Source organism: Heptranchias perlo, chromosome 25 (genome assembly GCF_035084215.1).
Source record: "Heptranchias perlo isolate sHepPer1 chromosome 25, sHepPer1.hap1, whole genome shotgun sequence".
Classification (NCBI taxonomy): Eukaryota; Metazoa; Chordata; class Chondrichthyes; order Hexanchiformes; family Hexanchidae; genus Heptranchias; species Heptranchias perlo.
Window position 1 is genome coordinate 11,075,151 of NC_090349.1, and position 13,809 is coordinate 11,088,959.

The 13,809-nt window shown below is 44.9% G+C and overlaps 1 protein-coding gene across 5 annotated transcripts in view; it reads left to right on the forward strand.

Moving 5' to 3' along the window:
- Positions 1-13,809, forward strand: part of LOC137342013 (oxysterol-binding protein 2-like) — a 286,909-nt gene that overhangs the window by 53,672 nt on the left and 219,428 nt on the right. For all 5 annotated transcript variants that reach the window (XM_068005597.1, XM_068005599.1, XM_068005598.1 and 2 more), the window contains one exon: positions 7,415-7,623. In XM_068005597.1, coding sequence (XP_067861698.1) covers positions 7,415-7,623 — 209 coding nt within the window. The remainder of the gene's footprint in view (positions 1-7,414; positions 7,624-13,809) is intronic.

Genomic DNA, 13,809 nt, shown 5'->3' on the forward strand with positions numbered 1-13,809 from the left:
TAGGAGGGAGGGATAATGTGGGATCACTCTCAACCACTCAATATCTAGGAGAAAGGATGGGCTGGTCTCTCAAATATGGCCTATAGCAGGTAGGAAGGGACAGTTTGCTTTGCACTTTGTTGGTTGGCATGAGGTACAATCCATGTGGTGTCAGATGGCTGGCATCAACTTTACCATCTCTCAAAGTGCAGCACATCATCCCTTCAAAACAAAACCCATCAGAGCTCATCCGACCAAAACAAGCAAGTTTGTCAGACTGGTGATCTGGAACTCATATTCTAGACCTCTCTAGGCGGCTGTCAAGCTGGCAACCATATGGTGTAAGTGAAGGGGTAGCTAGCATGATAGTGATCAGGGCAAGAGGTTGCTGGATTCTGATTGTTTCTTTGAAATGGTTGATTGTTACCAGGCACACTTTGCAACAGCTGCAACATTTAAATTGTGTTACCCACTGTCAGTGTATTTGCTAATTGCATGCCCTGCATTCGTGAGTCTAAAGTCTATTGAAGTCCATCTTCAGCCCCCCATGCTTTTGCTGCATGATTATCCCTCGCCTGGTTATAGTTATGAAATAGCAGTTGAATTTTTTGTTCTTTAATACTGAAGTGCAAAACCGTTCGAAAAGCAGTCTGTCATCCAATCAATTCACAGTGCTGGGCGTAGGACAAGTCCCCATTTGGTAAGTTCCTCTCCACAGGCCATGGTGTCAGGAGCAGACGAGGAATTTCCCCACAGGGAAGGAAGACAAAAACAATGACTGGGCAAGCAATCCCAAGTTACACAATTGTAAACAATTTTACAACACCAAGTTATAGTCCAACGATTTTTATTTGAAATCTACAATTTTTCGGAGGCTTCCTCCTTCCTCAGGTAATTACCTGAGGAAGGAGGAAGCCTCCGAAAGCTTGTAGATTTCAAATAAAAATCGTTGGACTATAACTTGGTGTTGTAAAATTGTTTACAATTGTCAACCCCAGTCCATCACCGGCATCTCCACACCAAGTTACACAATGGTATTGGCAGAGGTGTGGGGGAATAGTGGTGTCAATATTCACTTCGCTAACATTCAGCCAACCCTTCACTCACTCACCTGACGAAGGAGGTAAGCTCTGAAAGCTTGTGATTTTCAAATAAAACTGTTGGACTATAACCTGGTGTTGTAAGATTCCTTACATTTGTCCACCCCAGTCCATCACCGGCATCTCCACATTCAGCCAACAGTCAGTGGTACTGCAAAGTGTAAGCACTTCATTCTGAATTTGTATCACCAGTTAACTCCTTGAAGGCGAATGAATCTCTCGCAGCAGTGTGAAATTTTGGGTCTGGTCACAGCTGGAGTCTTTTTGTCATGTGTCAGCCAACCATTTTGGATGTGTATTGCAAGCTCATCAAAGTTGGCATCCAAATCTTCAAAGAGATTGCTTCGACATCAAAGGAGATCATTTGGATAATGGTCCCAAGGCTGGTTGCTGGTTCGGTTCTGACATTTCGCTGGTGTACATTTGAAGTGTGTAGAACCCCATAAGCAGCTGCTCAAGTAATACTACGAGAGACTGTCATTTCAAGAATTTGATAGAAGGAGCTGAGAAAACAATAGATTTTTTTTTCAAACAGTATCACAGTTATCCATATATTATAAATTATCACTTGTGCTGTATAGCATTTTTTCTATACCGTTCCTACTATAGGTGAAGAAATACTTGCTTTTATATAGCACCTTATCACGTCTCTCAGAAATGTCGCAAAGCACTTCATAGTTAGTGAATTGCTTTGAAGTGCAGTGATTGTAATGAGGGCAAATGTGGCACAGCAAGATCTCACAAATAGCAATTGGCTGAATGACCAGTTAATATGGTTTTGTTGGTGCTGGTTAAAGGAGAACTCTCTGGTCTCCTTAAATAGCATCATGAGCTCTGTAAGGTCCACCTGAACCAAAGGAGCAGATAGAAGGGACCTCAATTTGAAAGAAAGAAAGACTTGCATTTATACAGTGCCTTTCACAATCTCAGGATGTTCCAAAGCACTTTACAGCCAATGAAGTTCTTTTGAAGTCACTGTTGTAGTGTAGGGAAACGCAGCAGCCAATTTGTGCACAGCAAGGTCTCACAAATAGCAATGAGATAATGACCAGATAATCTGTTGATTGAGAGAGAAATGTTGGCCAGGACACCGGAAGAACTCCCCTGCTCTTTGATTAATTCTGTGGGATCTTTTACATCCACCTGAGAGGGCAGACATCTCATCCAAAAGACGACACCTTCGACTGCAGGACATTCTGGAGGGGGAGGGTGAACAGCCAGTTGTCGTGGTGCATATAGGCACCAACGATATAGGTAAAAAACAGGATGAGGTCCTACAAGCTGAATTTAGGGAGTTAGGAGTTAAACTAAAGAGTAGGACCTCAAAGGTAGTAATCTCAGGATTGCTACCAGTGCCACGGGCAAGTCAGAGTAGGAATGACAGGATAGCTAAGATGAATACGTGGCTTGAGAGATGGTGCAAGAGGGAGGGATTCAAATTCCTGGGCTATTGGAACCGGTTCTGGGGGAGGTGGGACCAGTACAAATTGGACGGTCTGCATCTGGGCAGGACTGGAACCAATGTCCTAGGGGGAGTGTTTGCCAGTGCTGTTGGGGAGGGTTTAAACTAATGTGGCAGGGGGATGGGAACCGATGCAGGAAGTCAGTGGGAAATAAAGTGGTGACAGAAACAAAAGGCAGTAAGGGAGAGTGCACAGAACATGACCGGACAGATGGTCTGAGAAAGCAGGGCAAAGACCAAGGGAAGTCTAGATTAAACTGCATTTATTTCAATGCAAGAAGTCTGATGGGCAAGGCAGATGAACTCAGGGCATGGATGGGTACATGGGACTGGGATGTTATAGCTATTACTGAAACATGGATAAGGGAGGGGCAGGACTGGCAGCTCAATGTTCCAGGGTACAGATGCTATAGGAAAGGTAGAGCAGGAGGTAAGAGAGGAGGGGGAGTTGCGTTCTTGATTAGGGAGAACATCACGGCAGTAGTGAGAGGGGATATATCCGAGGGTTCGCCCACTGAGTCTATATGGGTAGAACTGAAAAATAAGAAGGGAGAGATCACTTTGATAGGATTGTACTACAGACCCCCAAATAGTCAACGGGAAATTGAGGAGCAAATATGTAAGGAGATTACAGACAGCTGCAAGAAAAATAGGGTGGTAATAGTAGGGGACTTTAACTTTCCCAACATTGACTGGGACAGCCATAGCATTAGGGGCTTGGATGGAGAGAAATTTGTTGAGTGTATTCAGGAGGAATTTCTCATTCAGTATGTGGATGGCCCGACTAGAGAGGGGGCAAAACTTGACCTCTTCTTGGGAAATAAGGAAGGGCAGGTGACAGAAGTGTTAGTGAGGGATCACTTTGGGACCAGTGATCATAATTCCATTAGTTTCAAGATAGCTATGGAGAAGGATAGGTCTGGCCCAAAAGTTAAAATTCTAAATTGGGGAAAGGCCAATTTTGATGGTATTAGACAGGAACTTTCAGAAGTTGATTGGGAGAGTCTGTTGGCAGGCAAAGGGACGTCTGGTAAGTGGGAGGCTTTCAAAAGTGTGTTAACCAGGGTTCAGGGTAAGCACATTCCTTATAAAGTGAAGGGCAAGGCTGGTAGAAGTAGGGAACCTTGGATGACTCGGGAGATTGAGGCACTAGTCAAAAAGAAGAAGGAGGCATATGACATGCATAGGCAGCTGGGATCAAGTGGATCCCTTGAAGAGTATAGAGATTGCCGGAGTAGAGTTAAGAGAGAAATCAGGAGGGCAAAAAGGGGATATGAGATTGCTTTGGCAGATCAGGCAAAGGTGAATCCAAAGAGCTTCTACAAATACATAAAGGGCAAAAGGGTAACTAGGGAGAGAGTAGGGCCTCTTAAGGATCAACAAGGTCATCTATGTGCGGAACCACAAGAGATGGGTGAGATCCTGAATGAATATTTCACATCAGTATTTACGGTTGAGAAAGGCATGGATGTTAGGGAACTTGGGGAAATAAATAGTGATGTCTTGAGGAGTGTACATATTACAGAGAGGGAGGTGCTGGAAGTCTTAACGCGCATCAAGGTAGATAAATCTCCGGGACCTGATGAAATGTATCCCAGGACGTTATGGGAGGTTAGGGAGGAAATTGCGGGTCCCCTAGCAGAGATATTTGAATCATCCACCGCTACAGGTGAGGTGCCTGAAGATTGGAGGGTAGCAAATGTTGTGCCTTTGTTTAAGAAGGGCGGCAGGGAAAAGCCTGGGAACTACAGACCAGTGAGCCTGACATCTGTAGTGGGTAAGTTGTTAGAGGGTATTCTGAGGGACAGGATCTACAGGCATTTGGAGAGGCAGGGACTAATTAGGAACAGTCAGCATGGTTTTGTGAGAGGAAAATCATGTCTCACGAATTTGATTGAGTTTTTTGAAGGGGTAACCAAGAAGATAGATGAGGGCTGTGCAGTAGACGTGGTCTACATGGACTTCAGCAAAGCATTTGACAAGGTACCGCATGGTAGGTTGTTACATAAGGTTAAATCTCATGGGATCCAAGGTGAGGTAGCCAATTGGATACAAAATTGGCTTGACGACAGAAGACAGAGGGTGGTTGTAGAGGGTTGTTTTTCAAACTGGATGCCTGTGTCCAGCGGTGTGCCTCAGGGATCGGTGCTGGGTCCGCTGTTATTTGTTATTTATATTAATGATTTGGATGAGAATTTAGGAGGCATGGTTAGTAAGTTTGCAGATGACACCAAGATTGGTGGCATTGTGGACAGTGAAGAAGGTTATCTAGGATTGCAACGGGATCTTGATAAATTGGGCCAGTGGGCCGATGAATGGCAGATGGAGTTTAATTTAGATAAATGTGAGGTGATGCATTTTGGTAGATCGAATCGGGCCAGGACCTACTCCGTTAATGGTAGGGCGTTGGGGAGAGTTATAGAACAAAGAGATCTGGGAGTACAGATTCATAGCTCCTTGAAAGTGGAGTCACAGGTGGATAGGGTGGTGAAGAAGGCATTCAGCATGCTTGGTTTCATTGGTCAGAACATTGAATGCAGGAGTTGGGATGTCTTGTTGAAGTTGTACAGGGCATTGGTGAGGCCACACTTGGAGTACTGTGTACAGTTCTGGTCACCCTATTATAGAAAGGATATTATTAAACTAGAAAGAGTGCAGAAAAGATTTACGAGGATGCTACCGGGACTTGATGGTTTGACTTACAGGGAGAGGTTAGACAGACTGGGACTTTTTTCCCTGGAGAGTAGGAGGTTAAGGGGAGATCTTATAGAAGTCTATAAAATAATGAGGGGCATAGATAAGGTCGATAGTCAAAATCTTTTCCCAAAGGTAGGGGAGTCTATAACGAGGGGGCACAGATTTAAGGTGAGAGGGGAGAGATACAAAAGGGTCCAGAGGGGCAATTTTTTCACTCAAAGGGTGGTGAGTGTCTGGAACGAGCTGCCAGAGGCAGTAGTAGAGGCGGGTACAATTTTGTCTTTTAAAAAGCATTTGGACAGTTACATGGGTAAGATGGGTATCGAGGGATATGGGCCAAGTGCAGGCAATTGGGACTAGCTTAGTGGTATAAACTGGGCGACATGGACATGTTGGGCCGAAGGGCCTGTTTCCATGTTGTAACTTCTATGATTCTATGATTCTATGAGTGCAGCATTCCCCCAGTACTGCACTGAAGGGCCAGCCTAGATTATGTGCTCAGGTTTCTGGAGTGGGACTCGAACCCAGGACCTTCTGAGTCAGAGGTGAATGTGCTGCCACTGAGCCAAGACTGACACTGTTAAATTTAACATTTCAATTGAAGAATGGCACATCTGACAATGGAGCATTCCCTCAGGACTGAACTGGAGTGTCAGTCAAGATTATGTGCTGAAGTTCTGGAGTGGGATTTGTGCATGTAATCTTATGACTCAGAGATGATAGTGCTATCAACTGAGGCAAGCTGATGCTATTGTAAATCATAGAATTGTAAATAATTTTGTTCATAGCTTTAGCCTGTACAAAGCAAGCCCATTGTTTTGATGCTTTCCACCTTCTGGATTGATTGACAAAAGAAAGAACTTGTATTTATATAGTGCCTTTTATTATAGTGTCAAATTTTGTTTGATCGCTCCTGTGAAGTGTTTTGGGACGTTTTACTATGTTAAAGGCGCTATATAAATGCAAGTTGTTGCCTTATCATGTCTTGAGGACATCTCAGAACGCTTCACATCAAAGGATTACTTTTGAAGTGTTACTGTTATGGAAGCAAACAAAATAGCTAATTGAAAAAAAAGACTTGCATTTATATAGTGCCTTTCACAACCTCAGGATGTCCCGAAGCACTTTACAACCAATGAAGTACTTTGGTCACTGTTGTAATGTAGGAATTGGCACACAGCAAATGAAAGAATGACCAAATAATCTGTTTTTGTTGGTGGTTGAGGGAGGGATGTTGTCAGGAATTTCCTGTGCTTCTACTTTATGACTGCTTGACGTCTCATCCAAAAAACAGCACCTCCAATAATGCAGCTCACCTGCTTCAGCGTCAGCTGAGATTATGTGCTCAAGTCTGTAGTGGGGATAATGGAGACTTAGTGGCAATCCTGTGTATGTTCTGGTAAGCAATTTACCATGATCGGATCTCAGCCATGCCAATAGTACAGCAGAGAGTGAAGGATACAGTTCCCTGATCATTAGGCGGTTGCAGTTTGCCTACGGAAAATGTCATCAAGCTGGTTGTACAAGGAAAAAGTGTTGGTAGGTGGGGTGGGATGGAACAAACCATGCCAAAGAGTGCCAATGAACTTAATCATTGAATAATGGATATAACAACTTCTTCAAGAGGTCTGTTTGTAATTTTGCTGAGGAATGTGGTAATCAACCATGCAGACCAGAAGGCCCCTGGTTCAACAATCCTTCTGTGCTGAGATAGTTAGAATGGCAGTGATATCACTTCCTTTAGCACCCCGGGTCACAGATGGTTCTTGTTCCTGATCGTTATTCAGCGATTCAGGCTAGAAAGTGTATGTGTGTGCATTGGATGAGATGGACAGGATCGGGCTCAGTTACAATGTTACCCCTTTCCCTCCCATGGTTGAACAACCTACCTGCCTTCACTGCTTAGGAAAAGCAGCCAGGTGGTGGAGGTATTGGAAGGAGACTAGGAGCTGAACCATTAGCCAGTGAATCAGGAGAAAGGAAAAATAATTTGAAGGAACAAAATAAATAATAATAGGGATTCCTAGATGAACAACAACTAGGTTCTGCAAGATATTGTGTCAATTCTAGATTTGTTGATGAACATTTGAATGTCTCTAGGTTCGGTGATGAAGTGGACTTGTGTGCAACACTGGCACAATTGTTCACTGTTGTACTTGTTTTATTATTTTTCCAGGACCCAAGCCGAGATGGGGCACACATGCAGGGGCACCATTAACCTAGCAACTGCCCACATTGACATAGAGGACTCCTGCACCTTTGTGCTCTCAGATAGTGGGCGTACGTACCACCTGAAGGCAAGCTCTGAGGTGGAGAGGCAACGTTGGGTGACGGCGCTCGAATTGGCCAAGTCTAAAGCTATTCGGATGATGAACAATCAGTCAGGTAATGCCTGAGGAGCAATGCTTAATAAATGACCTCATCCTTTACATTACAATAACGTTGCTTTAGATTTGCTTTGCACTGAGATGGATAGATGATTTTGCTAACACTTCTTCAATGGGAACATTCTATTCACTGAGATTTCACGCTGGTGAAAACCCACGATATTTGCATTCTTCATCCTTGACTTCCTTCACACACTGCTGGAGTTGAACTACAACTCTGTGCTGGCAGTGAGCCACTGCCCAACTCTAATGGTGTGTGGAGGAATCCCTTTATTCGAAGAATGAAGACAACAGTACAGGGTAGACTATCTGTGTTCATGCCTGTGAGTACCTTTTTGCAAGAGACATTGTTGAATCAGACTGTTCACACTGGGGATGTAACCAAAGCCCGTGGGAAAGGATGGCTTCCAAAATTTGGCCAGAGGGAATGAGAACTGTTTTTGGGAAGTGTGGTGGAATCAAGATAAATGGGAATTGAGGCTGGAAATTGTTTTATTGGTTCTCAAGATTGCCCATTCATATTCGACCTGAGAAGGTGGTTCAGGGCTTTCTCCTTGATCGTCTGCAGTCCTTGTGATGTCCTTGTGTTGATGGTGTCCCCACAATAGTGTTGGGTAGAGAATTACAGGATATTGACCCAGCATTGATGAAGGAACAGCGCTTTGTCAGTCATAATGGTATGTGACTCGGGGGAGAATGAATCTTTGTACCTGAGTGATTGGAATGGAAGTCGTGTCAAGGGAGTGAAGCTTTGGGCTCCTTTGTTTATTGTCCAATATGAATCTGGGACTGCATTTAAAATAGTCCTGGGAAGATGAAGCCTTTACCCAGTGAGTATGTATATTCACTTGGCTTAAGCAGTGCGTTTCATATTTCAAGCAGGAACTTTCCTGACTCTTCAATTGGATTTGAGCTAAACAACAACAACTTGCATTTATATAGCACCTTTAACGTAGTAAAACGGCCCGGGTGTTTCACAGGACCGTTATCAAACAAAATGTGACACAGCCACATATGGAGATATTAGGACAGGTGACCAAAAGCTTGGTCAAAGAGGTAGGTTTTAAGGAGCGTCGTAAAGGAGGAGAGAGAGGTTTTAGAGAGGGAATTCCAGAACTTAGGGCCTAGGCAGACTGAAGGCATGGCCGCCAATGGTGGAGTGATGAAAATTGGGGATGGGCATGAGGCAAGAATTGGAGGAGGGCAGAGATCTCGGAGAGTTGTAGGGCTGGAGGAAGTTAAAGATAGGGAAGGGCGAGGCCATGGAAGGATTTGAAAACAAGGATGAGAATTTTAAAATCGAGGCATTGCCGAACCGGGAGCCAATGTAAGCCAGCGAGCACAGGGGTGATGGGTGAATGGGACTTGGTGCGAGTTTGGATACGGGCAGCAGAGTTTTGGATGAGCTCAAGTTTACAGAGGGTGCAAGGTGGAGGGCCAGCCAAGAGAGCACTGGAATAGTCAAGTCTAGAGGTAACAAAGGCACGGATGAGGGTTTCAGCAGCACATGAGCTGAGACAGGGGCGGAGACTGGCGACGTTATGGAGGTCTTGGTGATGGATGGGATATGGGGTTGGAGGGTCAAATAGGACGCCAACATTGCGAATGGTCTGGTTCAGCCTCAGGCGGAGGCCAGGGAGAGGGATGGAGTCAGTGGCTAGGGAACAAAGTTTGTGGCAAAGACAATGACTTCGGTCTTTCCAATATTTAGTTGGAAATTTCTGCTCATCCAGTACTAGATGTCGAACACGCATTGTGACAAATCAGAGACAGTGACGGGGTTGAGGGAGGTGGTGATGAGGTAGAGCTGGGTTCTGTAAGCATACGTGTGAAACCTGATATCGTGCTTTTGGATGATGTCACTGGGGGGCAGCATGTCGATGAGAAATTTGAGGGAGCCAAGAATATATCCTTGGAGGACTCCAGAGGTAATGGTGGGGAACAGGAAGAGAAGCCATTGCAGGTGATTCTCTGGCTACGACTGGATAGATAGAAATGGAACCAGGCAACCCAGTCCCACTGAGATGGACGACGGAGGAGAGTCGTTGAAGGAGGATGGTGTGGTCAACCGTGAAAAAGGAAGCAGACAGGTCGACAAGAATTAGGAGGGATAGTTTACCATGGTCACAGTCACATAGGATATCATTTGTGACTGATAAGGGCTGATTTAGGGGCGGAAACCTGATTGGAGGGGTTAAATCATGGAGTTGCGGAAAAGATGGGCACGGAGTTGGGAGGCGATAACATGTTCAAAAGGCAGGGAACAGAAGATGGTAATCTGAGTGTGGCCATGTCAGTGAGAAATATTAGATGTTTATGAGCAATGACTTTGGGCTTCAATTGCTGGGAGTGGGCTACTCTCTTGTAATGAGCAGGTAGGTTGTATTTTGCAATGTAGGTTAATCCCTTTGCATTGCATAAGTAGCACTTGGATCATGCAAGGAGAATGAGAGTCGAGGTGATGAGTGGTAAACCTGTATCTAATTAAACCAGTTCGCAGTCTGTCACTGGCCCTCCCTGGTTAGATTGGTAGAAATGCTGTGACAGGGAACAGGTCCTGGCTGGCAGTATAATCAGTTAAATAGCTCATACAAGATAAGGCAGACCAATAAATTCACAATTAACAAAGTGGCTCAGTCTCACGAGTGGAAATATTTATCACTTCACCCTGTTGACCATGACTTGTTCATTTGATTGCCTTCAGCTGAATATTAATAATTTTAAAGATAAAAAGAAGAAAAGCACAAATTTGAAATAAGAATCAGAAAATGCTGGATCTGCCCATCAGCATATGAAAGAGTAAAACCGATTTAGCATTTTGGGTGGGACCCTCATTTTTATTTTGTGTTTCTGTAGCTCAGAAATCAGTTAGAACAGTTATGTTAGGACTGTGGAAACATGACTCAGTTGCAGTGGTGTCTCCCCTCATGAGAATTACACAGTGAGTATTGGGAAGATAATACTGGGAAGACTTATTTGGCTCCCATTTTAAAACACCATTCCCTTGCCCCTGATTCCGTGCTTGCTCAGATCGAACCAGATGGTGGAAAATGATGTTGTCCAGTAATATCCTGAACCAGGTCTCAAACCCCACCACTGTCCATTACCAAGGCCGCTTACTTCCACCTCGGCAATATCACCCTTCTACGCCCCTACCTCACCTCCACTGTCGCTAGAAGTCTTGTCCATGCTTTTCTTACTTCCATTCCCCTTGCAATAAATGACAACATTCCATTTGCCTTCCTAATCACTTGCTGTCCCTGCATACTAACTTTTTGTGATTCATGTACTAGGACACTCGGATCCCTCTGTACCTCAGAATTCTGCAATCTCTCTCCGTTTAAATAATATACTGCTTTTCTATTCCTCCTGCCAAAGTGGACAAGTTCACATTTTCCCACATTACACTCCATCTGCCAAATTTTTGCCCACTTGCTTAACCTATCTATATCCCTTTGCAGACTCCTTATGTCCTCTTCACAACTTACTTTCCGACCTACCTTTTGTGTCATCAGCAAATTTAGCAACCATACATTCGGTCCCTTCATCCAAGTCATTGATATAGTTTGTAAATAGTTGAGGCCCCAGCACTGATCCCTGTGGCAGTCCACTCGTTACATCTTGTCAACCTGAAAATGACCCATTTATGCCTACTCTCTGTTTCCTGTTCGCTAACCAATCCTTTATCCATGCTAATATGTTACCCCTACACCATGAGCTCTTATTTTGTGTTGTAGCCTTTGATGTGGCACCTTGTCAAAAGGCTTCTGGAAATCCAAGTACACCACATCCATAGGACCCCCTTTATCCACGTTGCTTGTTACTTCCGCAAAGAACTCTAATACTTGAGTCAAACACGATTTCCCTTTCACAATGCTCTCTGTAATATCCCTGCAAATTTGCTTGCCTATATTCTTCCCACTAGTTGGTGGCCTATAGAATATACCTAGTAGTGTAATGGTGCCTCTATTGTTTCTTAACTCTTACCAAATAGATTCTGTCCTTGACCTCTCCAGGACATCCCCTCTCTTCAGCACTGCAATATTCTCCTTAATCAATGCTGCTACCCACCCCCCCCTTTCCTTCCTTATCTTTCCTGAACACCTTGTATCTAGGAATATTTAGTACCTAATCTTGCCCTTTTTTGAGCCAGGTCTCCGTTATTGCCACTACATCACATTCCCATGTGGCTATTTGCGCCTGCAGCACACCAACCTTATTTACCACGTTTCGGGCGTTTGCCTGATCCCTCCTAATACTGTACCATTTATTACTCTAGTGCTATCTGTCTCTCCCAATCCTTTGTGCACCTTGTTTCTCCTTTCTGATGCTACATCCTGGTGCCCATCCCCCTGCCAAATTAGTTTAAACCCTCCCGCACAGCACTAGTGAACCTCCCCGTGAGAATATTGGCCCCAGCTCTGTTGAGGTGCAACCTGTCCATCTTGAACAGGTCCCTTCAGACCCAGAACTGCTCCCAGTGTGCCAAGAAAGTGAAGCTCTCTCTCTTGCACCATGTCTCTGGCCACGCATTAACCTGCCTTTTCTGTACTCACTAGCAAATGGCAATGGGAGTAATCCAGAGATTACTACCTTTTGATGTTCTGCTTTTTAACTTCCTCCCTAGCTCCTGAAAGTCTGACCGCAGGACCTCATCCCTTTTCTTTCCTATGTCGTTGGTGCCCACATGGACCACGATTTCTAGCTGCTGCCCTTCGTCCCGCAGAATGTTCTGCACCCTCTGTGATGTCCTTTACCCTGGCACTAGGGAGGCAACACACCATGCGGGTCACAAACATCTGTCTGTCCCCCTGACTTTCAAATCCCCTATGACTACTGCATTTCTGCACTTCGCTGTGCCCCCCTGTGCATTCCTTTGCCCCATAGTGCCGTGTTCAGGACTGCACTCCTTCAAGGTGTCGTCACCCTCACTGGTATTACCAGTTTTGAGAGTGCCACATACCCAGAAGATTCCTGCATTGTCTGCCACCCACTTGCTATCCTGAACTCACTGTGGCTGCAGGGCGACCACCTCCTGGAATGTACAGTCCAGGAAACCTTCAGCCTCCCTTATGCTCTGCAGTGACTCCGGCTGCCCCTCAAGCTCAGAAACCCTCAGCTTGAGCTCAAGCAACTGGAGGCATTTCCTGCTCATGAAGCGTCCTGAAGTTCCCACGTGGCACAGCAATTGTAGGCAATGGGTCTCAGCTGCCCGTCCATTATATTTAGAAACTTTTTTTTCTAAACTGCCTTTAGAAGTTTAGAACTCTATTATTAATTTACTTATTGTTTACTTACCCCGATTAACCTACCTTTTTATTGTGGGTCTCTCAGAGCTCCTCCTCTCTGTTCACTGTGATTTCACTCCCTCTGTTAGCGAATGGGGAAAGGGCTCCCCCGCCTGGTGCTCAGCACCGCTTCGCTCGACTTGGCTCCGCTCCGCTCCCACTTTTGTGCTGATACCTGGGGCTCCTCCCCTGGTGCTCAGCACCGCTTCTCTCGACTAAATTATATATATATATTTATTTATAGATAATTACTTTTTGTCTTTTTTTTGCTTTTTTAATTTAAATTTAGCACGTCCTTCCCCCTGTACAGCTAATTCCCACTCTCTCCAAATTCTCAAGTTCCCACTCGGTTCATGAGCCACTCTCTTCGCAATGCCCACTCTGTGCTTCAGCAGATAACTTCTACATGAACCCCAACTCATCCAAAACTCCATCGCCTACATCCTGTCCCACATTAGTTCCCTTGTCGCAGACCCCCATTGGCTCCCTGTCCCCAAAACACCTCACATTCCAGATCCTCATACACATTTACACATCCCTCCATGATTTCACCCCACCCTACCTTTGCAACCTTCTCCAGTTTCGTCCTCTGAACCTGACCTCCTGTGCATTCCCCTTCCTCCACTTCCCCGGAGGTGGCAGAGCCTTCAGCCCCAGTCTTTGGGGCGCTGTCCCAAAACCCCTCCACCTTATTGCTTTTATCCCTACCTCACGACCTATCTTTCTGACTGAACTTTTGGTAATTTCTCCTAACACTCCTACCATTGCTCAGCAGCTGATTCTCCTCTGTGAAGTGCTTTAGCATGTTTTCTATGTTAAAGGCACTGTATAAATGCAACTATGTATAATGGTGGCTGGGCAAATGACTTATTTGCTAAGATGCCATCCCTCAATAT